At 42.3% G+C, this 18,274-nt stretch overlaps 2 protein-coding genes across 2 annotated transcripts; one reads left to right on the top strand and one right to left on the bottom strand.

Moving 5' to 3' along the window:
* The first annotated feature begins 2,599 nt into the window (after positions 1–2,599).
* LOC149816093 (secreted RxLR effector protein 78-like) lies at positions 2,600–3,067 on the top strand. Its single transcript, XM_089988037.1, has one exon. The coding sequence runs from the start codon at positions 2,600–2,602 to the stop codon at positions 3,065–3,067; it is 468 nt and encodes a 155-aa protein (XP_089844163.1).
* A 2,881-nt stretch (positions 3,068–5,948) lies between these two features.
* LOC149816092 (protein ACTIVITY OF BC1 COMPLEX KINASE 3, chloroplastic-like) lies at positions 5,949–11,555 on the bottom strand. The gene is made up of 7 exons (XM_089987597.1): positions 10,791–11,555; positions 10,482–10,709; positions 9,562–9,897; positions 8,762–9,317; positions 7,145–7,331; positions 6,630–6,996; positions 5,949–6,464 (listed from the first exon to the last, which is right to left on the bottom strand). The coding sequence occupies exons 1-7, from the start codon at positions 11,175–11,177 to the stop codon at positions 6,336–6,338; spliced, it is 2,190 nt and encodes a 729-aa protein (XP_089843723.1). The 5' UTR covers positions 11,178–11,555; the 3' UTR covers positions 5,949–6,335.
* Positions 11,556–18,274: the final 6,719 nt, after the last annotated feature.

Genomic DNA, 18,274 nt, shown 5'->3' with positions numbered 1-18,274 from the left:
AAACATGAACGGTTAAAGTGGTGTGTAAATTACGAGTGTAGTTCGTGTTGAGGATGAACGGTGATAAGGAGGCTCCTCGCTCCAACACAAAGCAACACGATAGATCATAAAAGAGAATGAGCATGAAAGTATTTCAAAGTTTCTAACACAAAAAAAAGTAAAATAAAGACAATGGGCAGGAAAGATCCTCTAAGCCTCTGTAGACTCCTCTTCGTTGCGTTATAAATGAGGGAGGAGGAGAGGACACCCGTTAGAGAGACACTTGAATTTGATCATTAAGTATCCGGCAAAGCAGCAGCAGCAGCAGCAGCAGATGAGTGAAGGAGGGCCGTATCCATACCAGTTTAAGGAGATACCCGTGGGCTCGGGCCCTTCTTCTTCCATGTATGTCCAGTCTCAGTTTCCGGTGCCTCAGCTGCCAGCGGTCGGTAAAGCACCGGGACCATGGACCACCGGCCTTTGCGATTGCTTCGACGACTGTGCCAACTGTGAACCTTTTTCCCATCTCTCTCTTCTTCTTTTTTTTGGAAGGCAAGATGAGGTTAGGCAGACCCCTACCAGTTATACAACCTATACCATTCGGTTTTGAACCTGCAACGTCCCAACACAAGGTGACGTCTCTCTCTCTCTCTCTGTTTTTTTATTATGATGATGATGTCAAATAATGATAGGTTGTGTCACTTGTTGGTTCCCGTGCATCACCTTAGGACAGATCACTGAGATTGTGGATCGTGGCTCGAGTCGTGAGTCTCTCTCGTTAGCACCCATGCTTGTTTGGTGGTGGTTGCTTTCATCATCTGGATTTTGATTGATTGTTATGATGTGCAGCGTGCGCGATGAACGGGGCGTTAATACTTTCTGATCCAGTACTTGACGGGCTGCACGTGCTTCTACCGCACCAAGCTGCGGTCGCAATACGCCTTACACGAGCACCCCTGCACCGACTGCTGCTGCCAGTCCCATGCCCTCTGCCAAGAATACAGGGACTCTCTCTCTCTTTCTCTCTCTCTCTCTTAGGTTTGTCGCTCAGTAGTATCTGAGATATGGCGTGATGCAGTTTCTTTCTTCAAGCCATCGTTGCTATTTGCAGGCGGTATTCTTGTCCTTGGGAGGCCGTCCCTTGGAGTCTACCGGCTTGATGAAGGCATGTTTTTCTCTATCTGTCGACATTCCCCTTCCAGCTAAGCCGATGCCAGCAGGGGGCACCATGGTGTACGGTCCGCACCGCCCGAGCCGTCGAGAGGAGTTTTGGGAGGACCTGAATAGGATCCTTCTGTCTTTCGAGGACCAGCACCTCATCATGGGTGATTTCAACTGTCTGTTGTCCTCCTCCGACTCGAGTAATCCTATCTCCTGCTCGGCTTCTATGCTTGGGTTCCAAAATTTCATTCAATCGAACCAACTGTATTATGTTCCGCATCATGGTGAAGCTTTCTCTTGGTCCAATCGTCGCGCTCGCCCATGCTACTACTTGCTTGACCGTGTTCTCATCTCTCCTGTTCTGCTGGCCTCGCTACATGACCTCTCATGTTGTCTTCTCCCTCCATCTGTCTCTGACCATAGTCAGTTGGTCATCCGATGGGGGCATGGTTTTTCCCGCCACATCAAATTCAGATTTGAGCAATGGTGGATCACGGAGCCAGATTTTGAGTCTGTAGTCCGTCTATCTTGGTGTGGCTCGTGCACCGCGGCTAGGGCGGCTACTCGTTGTGTGGTTAAGTGTCGCCGCTTGGCTCGAGCAATTAAATCATGGCTTATCTCAAGGCATATCAGTAAATTTCAGCATATAGAGGATTGGGAGCGTGAGATGTCGTCGGTCCACCAGTCTCTCTCAGACTCAGCCTCCATGTTGAACTCAGGTATTGTCTGCCTGAATGCTAGATCTGCAGAGCTGACTCTGCTTTTACGGTCGTGGCGCATGAAAGAGGAGATCCGGTGGAGGCAGCGGTCTTGTGCTATTTGGCTTAAAGCGGGTGACGGAAATACTCGCTTTTTTCACTCTGTTGCCTCTCATAGGCATCGTAGGCATGTCATTCCTTCCATATGCATTGAAGGTGTTTACCACTATGGGGATCAGATTCTACCAGCGGTAACTGATTTCTCCATCAAGCTTTATGCCAGAAACCCCTCGGCCGGTGGGTCGATGGGTACAGACTTCATTCGTTGCATCGACCATGCGTTATCCAAGTCTTTGCAAGTGCCCTTTTCGAAAGAGAAAATATTTGCGGCAGTTACAGCTTTGTCAGGGTGGAAAGCCTCTGGTTTTGATGGTTATCCTGTGGACTTCTATTGCACCTTTTGGACGTGTGTTAAGGGTGATATTCTGAGTATGTTCGCTGAGTTCCACCGCAACAGTCGGTTACCATCTATCTATCATCTGGCCATTGTATCTCTTATTCCGAAAGACGCTACGTCGATGGACATAGCGCGGTACCGTCCTATCTCGGTCTTAGGGGGAATCTATCGGATCATCGCCAAGGTATTGGCTACTAGGATGTGATCTGTCGCTAATCAGATCTTTTCAGATGCTCAATTTGCCTTCATTCCCCATAGACGGCTGCAACATTCATTTATTTTGGCCACAGAGGTGGTTCACTCTATGAAGTCCAGTGGGAGGCCATTTTTTACTCTTAAACTTGACTTCCACAAAGCGTATGACTCGGTGCACTGGCCTTTCCTCTTTCACATGTTGGAGAACTTTGGATTTGGTCGGCGCTTCTCTAGCTGGGTGCGTGAGTTGGTCACTAATGCACAATCCCAAATTCAGATTAACGGGGCCTGTGGTAAGCAGTTCAAGGTTGGGCGTGGTATTCGGCGAGGATGTCCCTTGTCCCCTCTGCTTTTTAACGTCGTTTCTGAAGGCATTGTAGTCTTGCTCAAGAGGGCAGTGGGGTGTGGTTTTATTAAGCCACTAGGAGTTCAGGAGTTCCAGAGCAATATTCTTACTTACGCAGATGATATGATTGTGTTCGGCGTTGAATCCATCGAACAGATGTTAAGAGTCAGGCTCATCATCCTCTTCTTCCTATCGATGTCGGGCCTCTCGCTAAGTGTTGCATGTCCATGATCAATGTTCCTCTGCATATGTAGGCCACTGGGCAGAAGATCTTTCAGTGTGCCACTTCGGATAAGTTTTTCTCCTACCTTGGTCTGCCGCTTCAGCTCTCATGGATTCCATCAGTTGCTTGGAACGCCACTTTCCAAAAGGTTCAGACTAAAATTTTGACTTGGCAAGCCTCCTACCTTTCGATTGTCGGCAGACTTACTCTCATCAAACATGTTTTAAATGTGATGCCAGAATTTATTATGTTTATGTTCCTTATGCATGTGGGGATCAATAAGAAGCTCTCTAGAGTATTGACCAGGTTTCTTTGGTCTGGGCAAGGTAACAATAAAAAACGTCACCTTGTGGGTTGGGAAACGATAAGGCTACCGCAGAATAGAGGGGGTTTGGGGATTTCGGACTCTAGGTTAAGAAGTATTGTTCTGGTTGTTAAGCAAAGTTGGCTTGCACATCAATCGGGGTCCCCTTGTGCGAATTTCCTTTAGGCTAAATATGGATCAGTGGAGTCTTTGTTTGGGGGTCAGCACGCAATTAGGTCGCCCATTTCGCATCTGCGGAGATCGTGGATTCAAGCTTGGTCTGCTGTGTGGGGTGGTGAGGGCGACGATGTCGCTCAGAGCCAGTTCCTTTGTAGAGCGATCACCTCGAATGGCTCCGTCCGCACTAAAGACACCTACCTTTCTCTCCTTCTGGTAGGTGTGAATCGGTTCCATATGAGAAATATCTGGGGCAAAGGTCGTTTTCCGAGAGCGCGCTTCCTTGCTTGGCTTATTTTGCATGATCGTGTGCAGACGGATAGCTTCCTCAAGTCTATAGGTTTCTGTATTGTGAGTAAATGTGTTCTCTGCGAGAGGGCCGAGGAATCTGCGTTGCACCTATTCTGGGAATGTCAGGTCTTTCAAGATATCTTTAAGGTTACCTGGAATAAACCGGTCGTGTCCGTGCGCCAGAAGTCTTTCGCTGTAGACCTCTTGTGGGGACCCCAGCCAGTTCGTAGATGTAAAAGTTGGCGGATCATTTGGAGAACTTGGGTGCTCTCTTCCTGGTGGGTCGTTTGGATGTCGCGCAACAATGCTATTTTCAGGCAGACCCCGGTTAATTTCAACAAGTTAGTAAATTATATTTTGGCGGATGTATACGCATCGTTACGCATATGCCTTCCGGATCTTCAACGCCACTTTCCGCTAAGGCTTCCCCCGGATCCGGACTGATCGCCTCGGTTTTTATCTGTATTTTGTGTCTATTTTTGGCTTATGTGTTCTTTGTCTTGTTTGTCGGTTTCAACGGCTGTTGAACATGTCGTAATGTTGATATCTTTGATTCGGCTCTCTCTCTCTCTCTCTCTCTGGATCCTACAGCAAATCCTGAAATTTTCATAGTTCATAATTACCAGTGGGAAAGCCTAAAATCTCAGAAATTTATCTCAAGTTCGACTCATCACAAGAATGCAGCTAAGCTTTAAACACACCTCATGTTCCATTCGTTTGGTCTAGTGTCGAGTGGTGTTTGGCTTGTGGGTATCCACCCCGGAAACCATCGAAAAACAGGATTTCTGGCTAAAACCCAACATGTTCTCTAAACAAAGATCGAATCTTTGCCAGCACGAGTCAAGTCAAGTGACTTTTATCTTTTTTCACTAGTGGGCCCCACTCTTTACTTCAAAGTTTAATTTAAGATGAACGGAGATCACACGTCACAGACGACAAGTGTCGTCTAAGTCTAAACGGGTCCACTTGAGTTCGGATTTGGGCATTACTGAATTCAAACTAGCTAATCGGTCATTAACTAACTTGTATTCATATTTTGATTTTGAAATCAGTTGGAAAAGGCTCATACCAAATCCAGATGGGAATTACCAAAAAGGAAATCCGTCAGATTGGGCTTTGGTTTGGTTTGGTTTGGAATCTGACTCAAATCCGATCTGTGGACATCCCCACGAGCCGTGAGCCTGTGACCATTGTTGTCAATATCGTTGGGAACCGGCCCAATCCATACAAAACGAGCTGATTCGGGTTATTTTTTAAAATATTTTTAAAGAAATGTTTAAAATATTTTTCATTAATATTTTACTCACATGTCATCTACTGGTTAAAAGTTCGCAACTCAGCTCGATTGGGTTCAAAATCTGAATCGGACGATTCTCTGAATTCTTTTAAAAATCGATTCAATGCCAGCCAATGACTGATTCGTTGCAGCCGTCCATGCAGCAAGTGGGCCCATGTACCCCTGCACGCCACCACAAATGAAAGACGCATGGACAGGCAGGTCCATTTTTGAAAAAGCGTTCCACTGGGACACTTTTTCATATCCGGGGGAGTTCAGCCCTCCCCCCTGGAACAGAGGAGGATAGAACACCCTGGACACTTTAAAAAAATACATTTGAGTGGTGTCTGCCATCAGGACAGGACAGGGTATAGCTTGACTAGGCCTGTCTGCAAATCAAACATATTACTGATAGACCAGGAACATTGAAAAGCCACTGAATTGAGGATCTCCAGTATCATGTGAGAGACCATAGGATTCCTGGTTATTGGCCATTCATGCTACTAAGAAGCTCCAAAACCAAGAAATCAAGAATTTCATTAGCAGATAGGTAATTTTCTTTATCAGAGGAGCACAAACTCGTAGTGGACTCGAGACCTATCGAACACCAGCATTTTGGACGGCTTAGGCCAAGCTGGAAAAGCAAGGAAAAAAGATCAAGTGGCTGTCCAAAGTCCATGATAGGAAACTTTCTTGTGGGTGCATTGATGTCACATGGAAGAGGGAGTCTGTGTTTCTTCAATTTATTGGTTTTGATATTTGGGCTTGTCTCACTTTAGCTAGAAGGGCTAAAAGTCATCCTTGTTTGGCCCATATTTTGGATTCAGAAGAAACAGGGTAATATTGAATCCGGATCCCACTAGTTGATTCACCGATGCATTTACAGCCTTTATATGGATCATGAGGTACGAGAAAACCTTTGGATGTAACAGTCGTTGATCAGTGTGAATGGTATTTCAAAGACTTGTGGGGCCCATTACATAAGGGGCATTCATCCAGGCTGATATTTGTTACGTTCATTTTAATGATGAACGGCATCCAAGGTTCTTTGGAAGGTAACTTGTCCAAGTTTCCTTGTACCTGATTTGCATGTGAATACCAAATGACCAACTGCGCTGCCAATCTAAAACCACCTTATCGAATAAAGAATCAGCTACCAACAGAACAATGGAACTTTCTTATACACCATTGTACAAAGACGTCTGTGGCTCAACCAACCTTGCATCTCTTATGATGGAGTTGCAGGAACTGTAGTTGGAGAACTAAGAAGTTGTTGCAGCAAACGTGCAGCTAGACGTTGAGTTACACCGCCAACAACACGACTACCAAGGTCACGAGCTTCAGGTTCTTGGAGAATCTGTTCACCCCATAGTTCATGGTTAAGTTTGCCTAAAGAGCAAGTGCACATGCATGCATGCACACACACAATATAACACATGCACTCATGCATGCACGATGTAAATCTACCTATCATACATTTAGAAAGAAACAGAAAACAGTGAACATGAAAATCACTTTTCACCTGTAAAATTGGCTGCAGAAGAGAAGGATCAAAATCATCTGAAGACCTCAGAAGGCTCCATATTCTGAACACTCGATTTCGAAGTTCCAGCATTACTTCTAGCTCATTCTCACTCATCCGGAAAGGGCTGGTTGTACTACCATTAGTAATTAGAGCCCTCATAACTTCAGGAATAGAGTTGTATGTGTCAAATGCTGCCCCAACGGCAATAGATTCAGCAACTCGTGTTGCTTCTTTAGTGACTAAAATTCTAAGCTCTTCACCATCAGGACCCAACAAAAGCTTCAACACTGGTTGCAAAGCATCTTTTGCAGTAAAATCTCTGTCCTTGCGCCCCTGCACAAGTAGATTCTCAAGCCTATTCCACCTGCAATAAAAAGTCTAAAACCAATTTAAACAATTTTTGCACCAGCTATACCCACATGTGGACTTACTAAAAGGCATTGTTTAATGGTTTATAGACCTCATGCAACATAAGGAATCAAACTGTCATAAATAAAAGAGCAAACACTTGCCTGAATCTACCATCCTTGAATAGCAACTCAATTAATGCATCTCTCAAGTACGGATTTGGATCAGTGAGAAGCCTCTTAGCAAAATAAGGATATGACGCAGCCAGCACCTTAAAATTTGGATCAGCATAAAGGGCTAATCCTTCCAGAACTGTAAATGACCTCAATATCAATGCATAATATGCTGGAACTGTGAATGATCACACAAAACAAACAACAATAAACTTAACATCAGAAAAAAAATTCAGTTACAAAGGATATTAATAAGGAAACCAGTAAATAATTTTATCTATGCTAAATTAAAATTGAATCATATCCCAAGGAGGTTTAATGATTAAAAATATTAATCTAAGTAGTGTCAAATGAAATATTGCAAAGATGAATGTGAGGCACTGAATGACAAAAGGCTACTCGAATATTGCAAATTTTTGTTCAAAATTATTGGCTCTTAACTAGCTTTCAGCCATTCGACATATCACTATCAGCTTTCCCTCAATTGACAAACCTTTCCTTCATGTGGGGCTTTGTATACCTCTTCTTCTAGGTCATAAAGATAAGATGAACCTAGATGTAACCTTTTAGCTATTCAATTAGCCTAATATTCAAAAATTTTGCAAGCTTGTTCTTAAGGTATAGATAATAGCTTGGTCAGTTGACCATCAACTAGTTATTGATGTTGCAGCTAAACCGGTCCGTGAATATAGAATACACATGCTTAAGATGAAAGCCAGTTTATAGATGAAAAAAATGGGAAAACTAAAAACTAATGTTGAAAAACTGATTTGTAGTTGCTTCTATAAAAAAAGATAGGCATCTTTTTTCTTGCAGACATTATTCTCCAAATTACATGGAGTATGGGAAGAAACAGTCATCATGGTCTTTATATGTTATCTTGCCTTTTAGAGTTTTGGATGCAAACAATCATCAACAAGAACATCTTCACTGAGAGGCCACTAAATCATGCTGTATCCACCTCAAAGCCTAAAAGCAAAGGAATTAAAGACGGCATTGCTCCCCTTTTTCCTGGGTTAGATAACAGGTTACTGATAAAATATTTGCTAAAAAGGAACAAATCAAAAACAAAAAAGGCATCATATATGCACTTTGAATGCCTCTCAGCTAAAGCAGGAGATAGCTAAAAATGGATTGGAGAACCATCATATGTGAATAAAGAAAATTTTCAAATTTAGTATAGGTAAATGGAAGATATTCCTATTATATACAACTATAGTTCTTGCAGGCTATTTTCTTTGTCTTTTCTTTTTTCATCTTCTGTTCAGAAAGCATGGCTTCTGATTTCTGAACCAAGATCGCTTGACATCTGCAACTGTCCATCCAGCCATCACAGTTGCCTCCTTGTTGGATGCTCAAGAAAAACACCAGGATAGAAGTTAACAGCATGAGATCACCAAATTACAAAGCTGGACCAAGAAAAGTTACAATGTTCAACTGAGGGACCTTGGGTTCAAGCTCTGCTGCGAGTATTAGATAAATAAATAACAGCATGAGAATAACAACTAAAACTATGAGTCATTCCTATAGATAAAAGGAATCAACAATCACCGATTGCAACCATGATTTCTGATTTCCAAGTATCTGTAAAGGGGCATTAAGACTTACCATCAAAAGGGTATTGGTAAAGAACAGCTCCTAAGCCATCAACAATTGTTTTAAAATTCAGCTCACTCACGGTTGAATTCAGAGCATCATCAAAGAAGTTCTTCAACGCAGGCACAATTGGTGAAACATCTACATCAGGGGACAAGAAATCCAAAGCATAATAATCACGAGCCATAGCTTCATAGTCCCGATTGACCATATGGACAACATGGCCAATGATAGCAAACCTCGCTTCTTCTGGGGTCTCACTCATCATCCCAAAATCGAGAAAAGCAAGTTTTCCCTCAGGTGTTGCCAAAAGGTTACCAGGATGAGGATCTGCATGAAAATATCCATATTCAAGCAGCTGCCTGAGACTGCATTGTAAGCCTGTGTTCACTAGATCTAAGAGGTTCAGTCCTTGCCTTTCAATTGCTTCTTGCTCATTTAGCTTCACACCATCCACCCAATCCATCGTCAGCACCTTTGCACTGGTGTAATCCCAGAAAATATCTGGGACAAGTATACCCGCCTTATCTGCATATAGCTTTTTGAATCTACGTGCATTCTGTCCTTCCTGCGCAACAGAGATGCTTTCATCTTAGATGATGGTATTTGTTAATAAAACAAAGTACCTATTTTTCACAGATATGACTATCAGACTATGCAATAGCATCCCCAGGCCATAGAACAAATCTGGAGCCACATATGAAGTGCCGCATCATATAGGAGAATTTGAACTATAAAGCATGATCAAGAATTATGAAACACTGAAATTCTGAAGATGGTAGTCGAGTTTATTGCCTGATGATCACATCTACCTGCACATAGTTGAGCTCCTGATAAACTCTTCTTGCAAACTCATCAATAAGTGCAACAACATCACTACTGATAATGTCCACGTATTTGTTTATAAGAAAACCCAAGTTCCTCAGCAGGTGAAAGTCCAGTCCCACTGCTTCCTCGATATTGGGCCTTTGCACCTTAACAGCAACAGTCTGTCCCGAGTATCTAAGTTGAGCTTTGTAAACTTGTCCCAAACTGGCTGCGGCTATTGGGGACGGCGAGATGGATGAGAAAATGGACTCGAGCGGGAGTCCCAACTCTCTCTCGATACAAGCAAACGCATCAGCATCTGGAAAAGTCGGCAAAGCGTCCTGCTCAATCATCAAAAGAAATTTTAGGCATATGCAAAGCTCTTATAACTCCAAAGAACATGGTTCAGTGCTTTCACCATGATACCACCAGTGTCTCCAAAGAAATCATTGCTATTACTAGTGCAAGAAAGATGCATCAGGCCAAAAGAATCAACTAGGATCCTCTGTTTTTTCAACTCAAAGCGCAATGCACCAGAATCATCAAAAAGAACATCACGAATTGCATGGAAGAAAATGGCGAAACAATGTTAACCTCCACCCTTGTGAAGTTCATGGGTGATTTATGTGAGAAAACTTAACACCATTAAGATATATTTGATTTTCCATCGCCCAACTTTCAGTTCAGAACAAGTGATCAATCTTCATGGATAAAGCTAGAGTTCGCAGGTAAAAGCTCCCAATTTTTTACAGTGGCGGGACGATGAAAACGACAATAAGGATAGAAAAAACTAGTCGATGTGTTTGGTAATCTAACAATCGAAGCTGAACCATTCGGGAATCAGCGAGAAGAAGGGCAATTAAACAAGCACGAGTTTTCTGATCCTGAATATGGCAAAAATGGATGTTTGGAGACACGCACGGACCTGCAGTTGCGAAAGCTCCTCAAGGTACTCAGGGGGACACAAATCCGGCCTGGTGGACAGGCCCTGCCCCACTTTGACAAAGGTTGGGCCCAACCCAGTGAAGATTTCCCTCAGCTCTGCCGCCCTCAACCGGTTGTTCTTGCCGATCCGGCCGCTCCTCTGGTCCAGCACAAGCTTAAGCGCAAAAGAACCCAGTGTTACCAAGATCTGTAACGTCCTCTGCACGACCTACCAATGGAAGAACCCAACCATTCCTTATCGTCTATAAGTAAAACAGAAAAAAAAAAAAACGAGTTACAACGCTGATACCATGATAGGACGACTTCCGTACTTCTGAGCTAAGAGCTCGGAGCTGTAAACTGTGGCATTCGCGGCACGAGCCATCGCCCTGGCCTCCGCCTGAAGATCTTCTTCATTAGGGCCCTTGCCCTTGCCTTTGGCCTTGACCAAGCGACCTTCCCCTCTTTCTGCAAACTTAATTCCATCCTCCCTTTTTCCTGAAGAAGAAGCTCCTCCTCCTCTGGGGACGATCGGTGCGGGCCTAGCTTCCACCAGAGCAGCAGCAGCAGCCTGCCTCTTATGTCTACGTCGCCCGGAACCACGGAAACGGACCGATTTAACAAGCCTGTTATCGTGGGAAAGCAAGGGGCAGGGAGAACAGAAAGGTGTACAAAGAGACGCAGCGGCTGCGGCCATCAGCGCTTCCTACTCCAACAGTGCCTAACAACTTCCAGCCGTTAGTCAAAGCATATCAAGAATCCGATTATTTGCTCATCTGATTTAATTCATGGTCCAACTGCGTTGCGTATGAGAGATTGAAGAAAATCATTGTCGCTGAGTGCTCAAAACAAACGGACACCACATCTCCTCATACCCATCCATACACGACCCACTCAACCGCAGGCGCAAAAAATCTCCAACGCGCCTTCTACATCGTCACCCGCGCAAGGTTGCTTCACCTAAAAAGCCTTGTGGTAGTGGTTGCCGCCACGCCACGGCCCACGGGCGCGTCTGGGCGAATAAGGGAATCGGGTACCCTCTGGAGGGCTGGTTCGCCTGAAATGATTGCGCCCTCCCGGTAGGGGGTGGCAAAACCTGACACGACCCGCCAACCCGACTCTTAGGCGGGTTCGGGTTGGGCAAAAATGAACCCGTTTAATAAACGGGGCGACCTGTCTAAACCGTTTATTAAACGGGTCGGGTTTGTGTTAGGGGTATGCCAACCCGGATGACCCGTTTAATAAACGGGTTAGGCGGGCGGGCCAACCTGACCCGCAAACCCGCCAACCTGACCCGCTAACCCGCCAACCCGTTTACCCGACCCAACCAGTTTATTAAGCGGGTCGTGTCGGGTTACCCGTTTAATAAACAGGTCGGGTTCGTGTTTGCCACAGCCGACCCGTTTAATAAACGGGTCGGGTTCGGGTTGAGGTATGCTGACCCGCCAACCCGACCCGATTGCCACCCCTACCTCCCGGATTCGCCACGTCTTTGTTATCACATTTTTATCGTAATTTACATACAAGGACCTAACATGGGGGTGAATTTCAATTTTGAGATATGGTTTTAAGTTTTGAGTCTCTCTCTCTTTTCCGGTGTAAAAGATGAGGCACGTTTGAAAGCAAGCACAAGAAAAGAAAATTTTGCCTATCAGAAGTTTTGATATGATAACTTTTCTAAATGTTCTCTTGGATCACATGAGATTCACTTTCTCTTTTGAATGAGAAAGTAAATCTCATTTGTATAATCAGACGAACATATAAAAGGTAAGTTGTGCTCGTTTGCCTTTGCAAATGGAAGTTACTTTCTAATTTGTTTGTGATTGAGACCCATGCGATTCTGAATCATGTTTTCAAAGGAGAGGCTGAACATATCTTAAATGAAAAATTTTCACACTTGTTTGTACTGCATGAGAAAAATAAAATAGAAAATGTGAGAAAGATGAGAGATAGAGATAAAGGAGAGTTGATCAGCTGCCTCTCAGACAAAGAGAGAGAGAGAGGGGGGGGGTGTTGTTGAGCCCTCTCTTAGAGAGACCTGAAAATGGTAGTGGGTGGAAGGAAGATGAGATGAAGTGATAAGAATACGGTTATGACTGTCACAAGAAATCGTGGACTCTCTCTGGTTAACAGAAATGAGACCTTAAGAAGTCGCGGACTCTCTCTCGATAACCCAAATGAGACTTCACGTATTCGGACCAAATAAGGTCACTTATGAATCCACTGAATACTTGTTAATTATCATTTTTGATAAGAACTATAAAAAATGATAATCCGATATTATCATTTTTTATAGTTCTACCAAAAACGATAATTGATGTTTATCTTTGCTTTCAGTTATCTTAAGTTGTTTGTAACCGTGTATCATCAACAACTGTACATATGTGATTATAAATTGAATACTCGACCTCTCGGTGTACAATAGAGCAAAATCTTGAGTTTATTATTATGTTAGCTATCAACAAGTTTGCAATAGCTTTCTCATAGTCTCTTTCCTCCTCTATAATTCAGTGGAATGCTATTGTCAACCTTGTCTCGATAAAACTAAATCGGAACAACTAGTTGTTATGGAGATCTCAACTTGAATCGGTCATGATCTTTTCAAGTTTGTCGATGGCTCATCTCCTTAACCAGATTTTTTCATTACCACGATAAATGGAGGTAAGATAGAGAATCCAAATTATCCTATTTAGATTCACTTTGATCAGCTGGATCAAAGCCACTGTATCTAAAAGTGTTCTCAATCAAATCATAAGAACAAAAACAACCTGTGAAGCCTGGTTTGTTCTAGAAAAATCATATGGGTCTCAATCTCCTTTGAGACTCATGATTTTGAAGAAAGACTTGACTTTTATCAAGAGAAAAAGTATGAATATGTTGTCTTATCTTGACCGCATAAAATTCTTAGCCAACTTACTTGCAACCTCCAATCACCCAGTAGAAGATAAAGAATTAGTTCAAATTACCTTGAACAATCTTCCTCTCGAATACGAAAGCTTTGTGACCTCTGTCACCATTAATTTGGTACCATATAACTGCACAAATCTATATGATCTGCTTCTTAATCAAGAAAAATGTGTGCTTTTAACTCTTGCCAAGCTTCTTGAAATATCAGAACCCTAGCAAACTGCCTTCAGGGGTCAAGGTCGTGGCCACAGTTTTAATCGAAGTCGTGGTAGGGGACAAGGAAGAAATTCCTCTCCAAACACAACTAATAGTAATCCTGTATACCAACCTCAAGGTGGTCGTGGGGCAGTTACTTGTCAATAATACAGAAAATGTGAACATACTACTAAAACATGCTGAGATATCCTTAAAGCCTTCTCTGCCATGTCTCTTCAGCAATCCACTGATGACTATTGATATCCTGACACTGGTGCTACGAATTATCTTACCATGGATGACCAACAGTTCTCCCAAAAATTATAATATCATGGGGGTGAACAAGTCATGGTGGGTAATGGTACTTCATATCTCCCACACTGGTAATCTTATTCTGAATTCTCAAGGCTCTGCCTTTGATTTAAATAATGTTCTTGCTATTACGAAGAACCTTTTATCTATAGGCAAATTTACTGAAAATAATGATTGTATTTTTTAATTCACTCCTTTTGAATTTCTTGTCAAGGGCCGTCAGACATGCAAGATTCATTTATAGGGATCAAAATCCAGTGCAAGACTCTACCCAAATAAATCAGATGCCCATATGCAAGTGGCGGCATATGCAAACAAAATGGCTTCTTTTGATACTTAGCACAAACGTCTTGGACATGCAAATAAGAAAATTGCATCTTACTTAAACTCTAGTCATGCTATTTCTGTTAATAAAAATAACAAAATAAAGGTGTGTGAAAGTTGTCTTATTGGCAAAGCCTACAAGCTTCCTTTTGGATACTCATTTTCCTCTACAACATCTTCACTTGAACTTTTTCATGCCGAAGTCTGGGGGACTGCTCTAGTCTCTTCACATGAATGATTTCGCTTTCATCTTCTCATAGTGGATGATTTTTCTCGTTTCATATGGCTCTTTTCATTGCATACTAAGTCTCAAGCGTTTGAGTGTTTTAAAGTTTTCAAGCATGTCACTGAAAAACAACTGCAACTCTCTATCCCCACTTTTAAATCTGATAATGGAGGCAAATTTATCAGTCATGAATTTGAAATTTTTTTACGAGGCCATGGAATACTTCACAGTTTTCATGCCTGCATACTCGGAACATAACGGGCTTATTGAGCGCAAACATCAGCATGTCGTTCAAACAAAGTTTAGTCTGTTACACACTTCCTCTTTGTCATATTATTTCTGGGTAGATGCCTTTCGTATTGCAATTTACATCATTAATTGCCTTCCAACCCTAGTCCTTAACAGTAAGTCTCCCTACGAGCTTCTTTTTCACAATCTGGTCGACCATCAATATCTACGTGTCTTTGGTGCCCGCTGCTACCCACTTTTAACACCCTATCATACCTCTAAATTTCAACCCAAGACTACTCTTTGTACCTTTCTTAGCTATGCCTCTCGCCACAAGGGTTATCTTTGCTTTGACTCATCTCACAACCATACATATATTTCTCGTCATGTTTACTTTGATAAATCTATTCTCGAAACCATCTCTATGTCTGCTTGTACTCCCTCACCCAATCTTTCTGAATGGGGTTTCTCTCCAACTGTCATCTTACCCCCTGGATCCACCTTAACTGCCTCCTTCCAATCTGCCAGCTCCACCTAATATTCTCATTTCTCCTGCTTTGCATGCACCTTCCCTAAGTCTCATCCCCGATGTTGTCCCACCAAACTCTTCTTCACCACCGCCCTATTCCTCTGCTCTTCCTGATTCCATCATAAATCACTTGTCTGATCATACCCACCCCATGATCACTCTCTTTATGACCCACTCTCTTAAACTTTGTGCATTCACCACTAGCTGTTATCCTCTCTCCCTTGCCTGTTTTAGCTCTGTTTTACTCATACCTGAACCTATGTTGTTTAAACAAGCTAATATAGACCGCAAGTGATGCACAACCATGCAAGATGAGTTTAATCCCCTCCAACTTCATCACACTTGGCACCTTGTTCCTCCTCTTCCTCACTACAATATCATTGGCTTCAAATGTGTGTTTTAGATTAAATGACATATTGATGACTCTGTAGCTTGCTACAAAACTTGCATTATTGCTAAGGGCTTTCACCAATAAGAAGACATCGATTTTTTCGAGAAATTTAGTCCAGTTGTGAAACCTACTACCATCCGCATGGTTTTTGCTCTTGCGGTTTCATCTGATTGGCTGATACATCAATTGGATTTTAATAATGCCTTTCTAAATTGTCTCCTTTCTGAAGATGTATATATGGCACAACCTCTAGGTTTTGAAGACCGTTCTCATTCCAATCATGTATGCAAGCTGAATCGAGCCTTGTATGGTCTCAAACAGGCTCTGTGTGCCTGGTACCAGCGTCTCAGCTCTTATCTTCAATTCTGCAGATTTCAAATCTCTCTTTTTTATGTATTGTTATTTATTTTTTTGGATCGTGAATTGGTTATTTATCTACTAGTTTATGTTGATGATATCATCATCACAGACAGCTCCAAACTTGCCATCAAGCAGTTGATTCAGTATCTCAGTCTTGCATTTTCCATTAGAGATCTCAGGCACCTACATTATTTTTTGGGTATTGAAGTTCATTGTGCCTCCTCAGGTCTTTTCCTATGTTAGCACACTTACGCACTCAATCTACTCCATCGTGTGTCTATGGCTGATACGAAGCTGATCTCCACTCCTCTGAGCTCCACCACTCGGCTATCTAAGGATGATGCTTTTTCTTTTTATGACTCTACTCTATATCAGAGTATCGTGGGCGGTTTTCAATACCTCACCATCACAAGGCCTGACATTGCCTTTGTAGTCAACAAGGTTTGTCAGTTCATGCATCAACCCACGGTTACCTATTGGTCTGCTGTCAAACACATCCTTCAAATTCTCAAGGACACCATTCAGCATGGACGATTTTTCTCGCGATCTTCCTCTCTCCAGCTCAGCGCCTTCTCTGATGCTGATTGGGTCGGTAACCTTGATGACCGCAAGTCTACAAGTGGCTTTACTGTTTTCCTGGGCTCTAATTTGGGTTTTGGTCTTCTCCCAAGCAACAGACTGTAGCTCGATCCAACACTGAAGCTGAGTACAAGTCTCTCATCTGCACCGCGTCTGATCTTCTTTGGCTCAAGTCTCTTCTAACTAAACTTGGCTTTGTTCCTTCTTCGCCACCTACTCTTTGATGAGACAATATTGGTGCTTTATATCTCATAGCAAATCCGTTTTTTCATGCTCGCATAAAAAATTTTGAAATTGTAACACCCCAAAATTTCAAACTTATAAACCTTTCTTAAAAGTTTGTAAGGCTGGAAAATTCTTTTCTTATCAGAGCTTTTTTTTAAAGAGTTTTGTTTAACATATCAATGAAAACGGTTTTCTTTGAATAAGAAAGATAAAAGGCAAGTTGACAACCTTGGGCACGTTAGCGTAAAAATCCACATTTTCACATAGAAGTAAATTGCAAACATTTTAATTAGCCATTGCATTCAAATAAGATTTGATTGTATATAATTTAGTTTTTTTTGAGGAAAACCCTTGCCAAAAACCTAAAAGTACAGGATGCAAGCTGACAACAAAATAGTGGGATCTCAAACCATCTCGCAATCATGCTATCGCCTATCTCACAACCTAATCGTCACCTATGCCCATGAAATGGGTCGGTCTCACGAAAAACTGGTAGGTGCATAAATAGGACAATAGAGAACAAAATTAAGTGTATGCATTTAATTCTATCATGTTCAACAGTTTATATAAGTGAGAAACTCTATAAGCAGTTTATCAACACAAGTAAATGCTACAACTAGCATAAGCAACAATTAACAAATAGTGCAAAGTAAACAAGAGGTGAAGATGATAACTTCATTTTGATACTTAGCTAGCGTGCGGCTACGTGCAAGGCACGAATCATAGACTAGTTCGAGGGTCTATTATGCCATATATTTTCAAATACGCCCCTTATAGCTAGTTGAGTCTGCTTCTAAGGGGACGGTCGGTAACCAAAAGAGGATTCTCCAAAGGCATACGTAGACAACGGATGCATCCTACTTCTGCAGAAGTCAGTGGGATCTACATTCTAGGATAATCTCTAGTAGTCCCATCTCCTAACTCCGATGACTGAGGATGTCGAGTCATTGCCCGAGGGGTGGTTGTTAACAACCTGTCCATCGGAGTTTATGTATTGTCTCATCCTCTCTCTTGAGAGGAAACAACATGTCGAATAAGCGCTTCAGGTTTTATCTAGCTGAAGACTCATTCTGCATGCTCTGGTTTGTTTGAGTCAACTCAAGTGTCTTGCCGGTGAAGGCGAGTTATAACTATTTATGTGATTACAGCATTGTGCCATTAGCATAATTCGAGGTTACATGATTGTCTCATCTAATTATCATGGTACTGACATGGCCCGCATTCTTATGAGTACGCTACAATGAAAGGGGTATAAGTTTCACAAAAAGGAAACCCCAACATAAAGTTTCGCAAAGATGCAATGTAATACAAAAACTCCTTTGACAAGTTTTATTTTTCGAAACTGATGTACAACACTTGTGCTATTTGCATGCTATGAGATTGTCACTCATGTTTTGTCCATTTATCATAGTATATGTATGCAGCGCATAACTTGATACTAGTTCAATAAACAGGACATGGGTTTCTCAAAAGAATCCCACATAAACACATGTTTGTATCAATAAACTGGGAGTTATG

Source organism: Nuphar pumila, chromosome 14, assembly GCF_984573655.1.
Source record: "Nuphar pumila chromosome 14, dmNupPumi1.hap1.1, whole genome shotgun sequence".
NCBI classification, from domain to species: domain Eukaryota; kingdom Viridiplantae; phylum Streptophyta; class Magnoliopsida; order Nymphaeales; family Nymphaeaceae; genus Nuphar; species Nuphar pumila.
The sequence above is the reverse complement of the archived record's forward strand: the minus strand, read 5'-3'. Positions and strand labels throughout refer to the sequence as shown.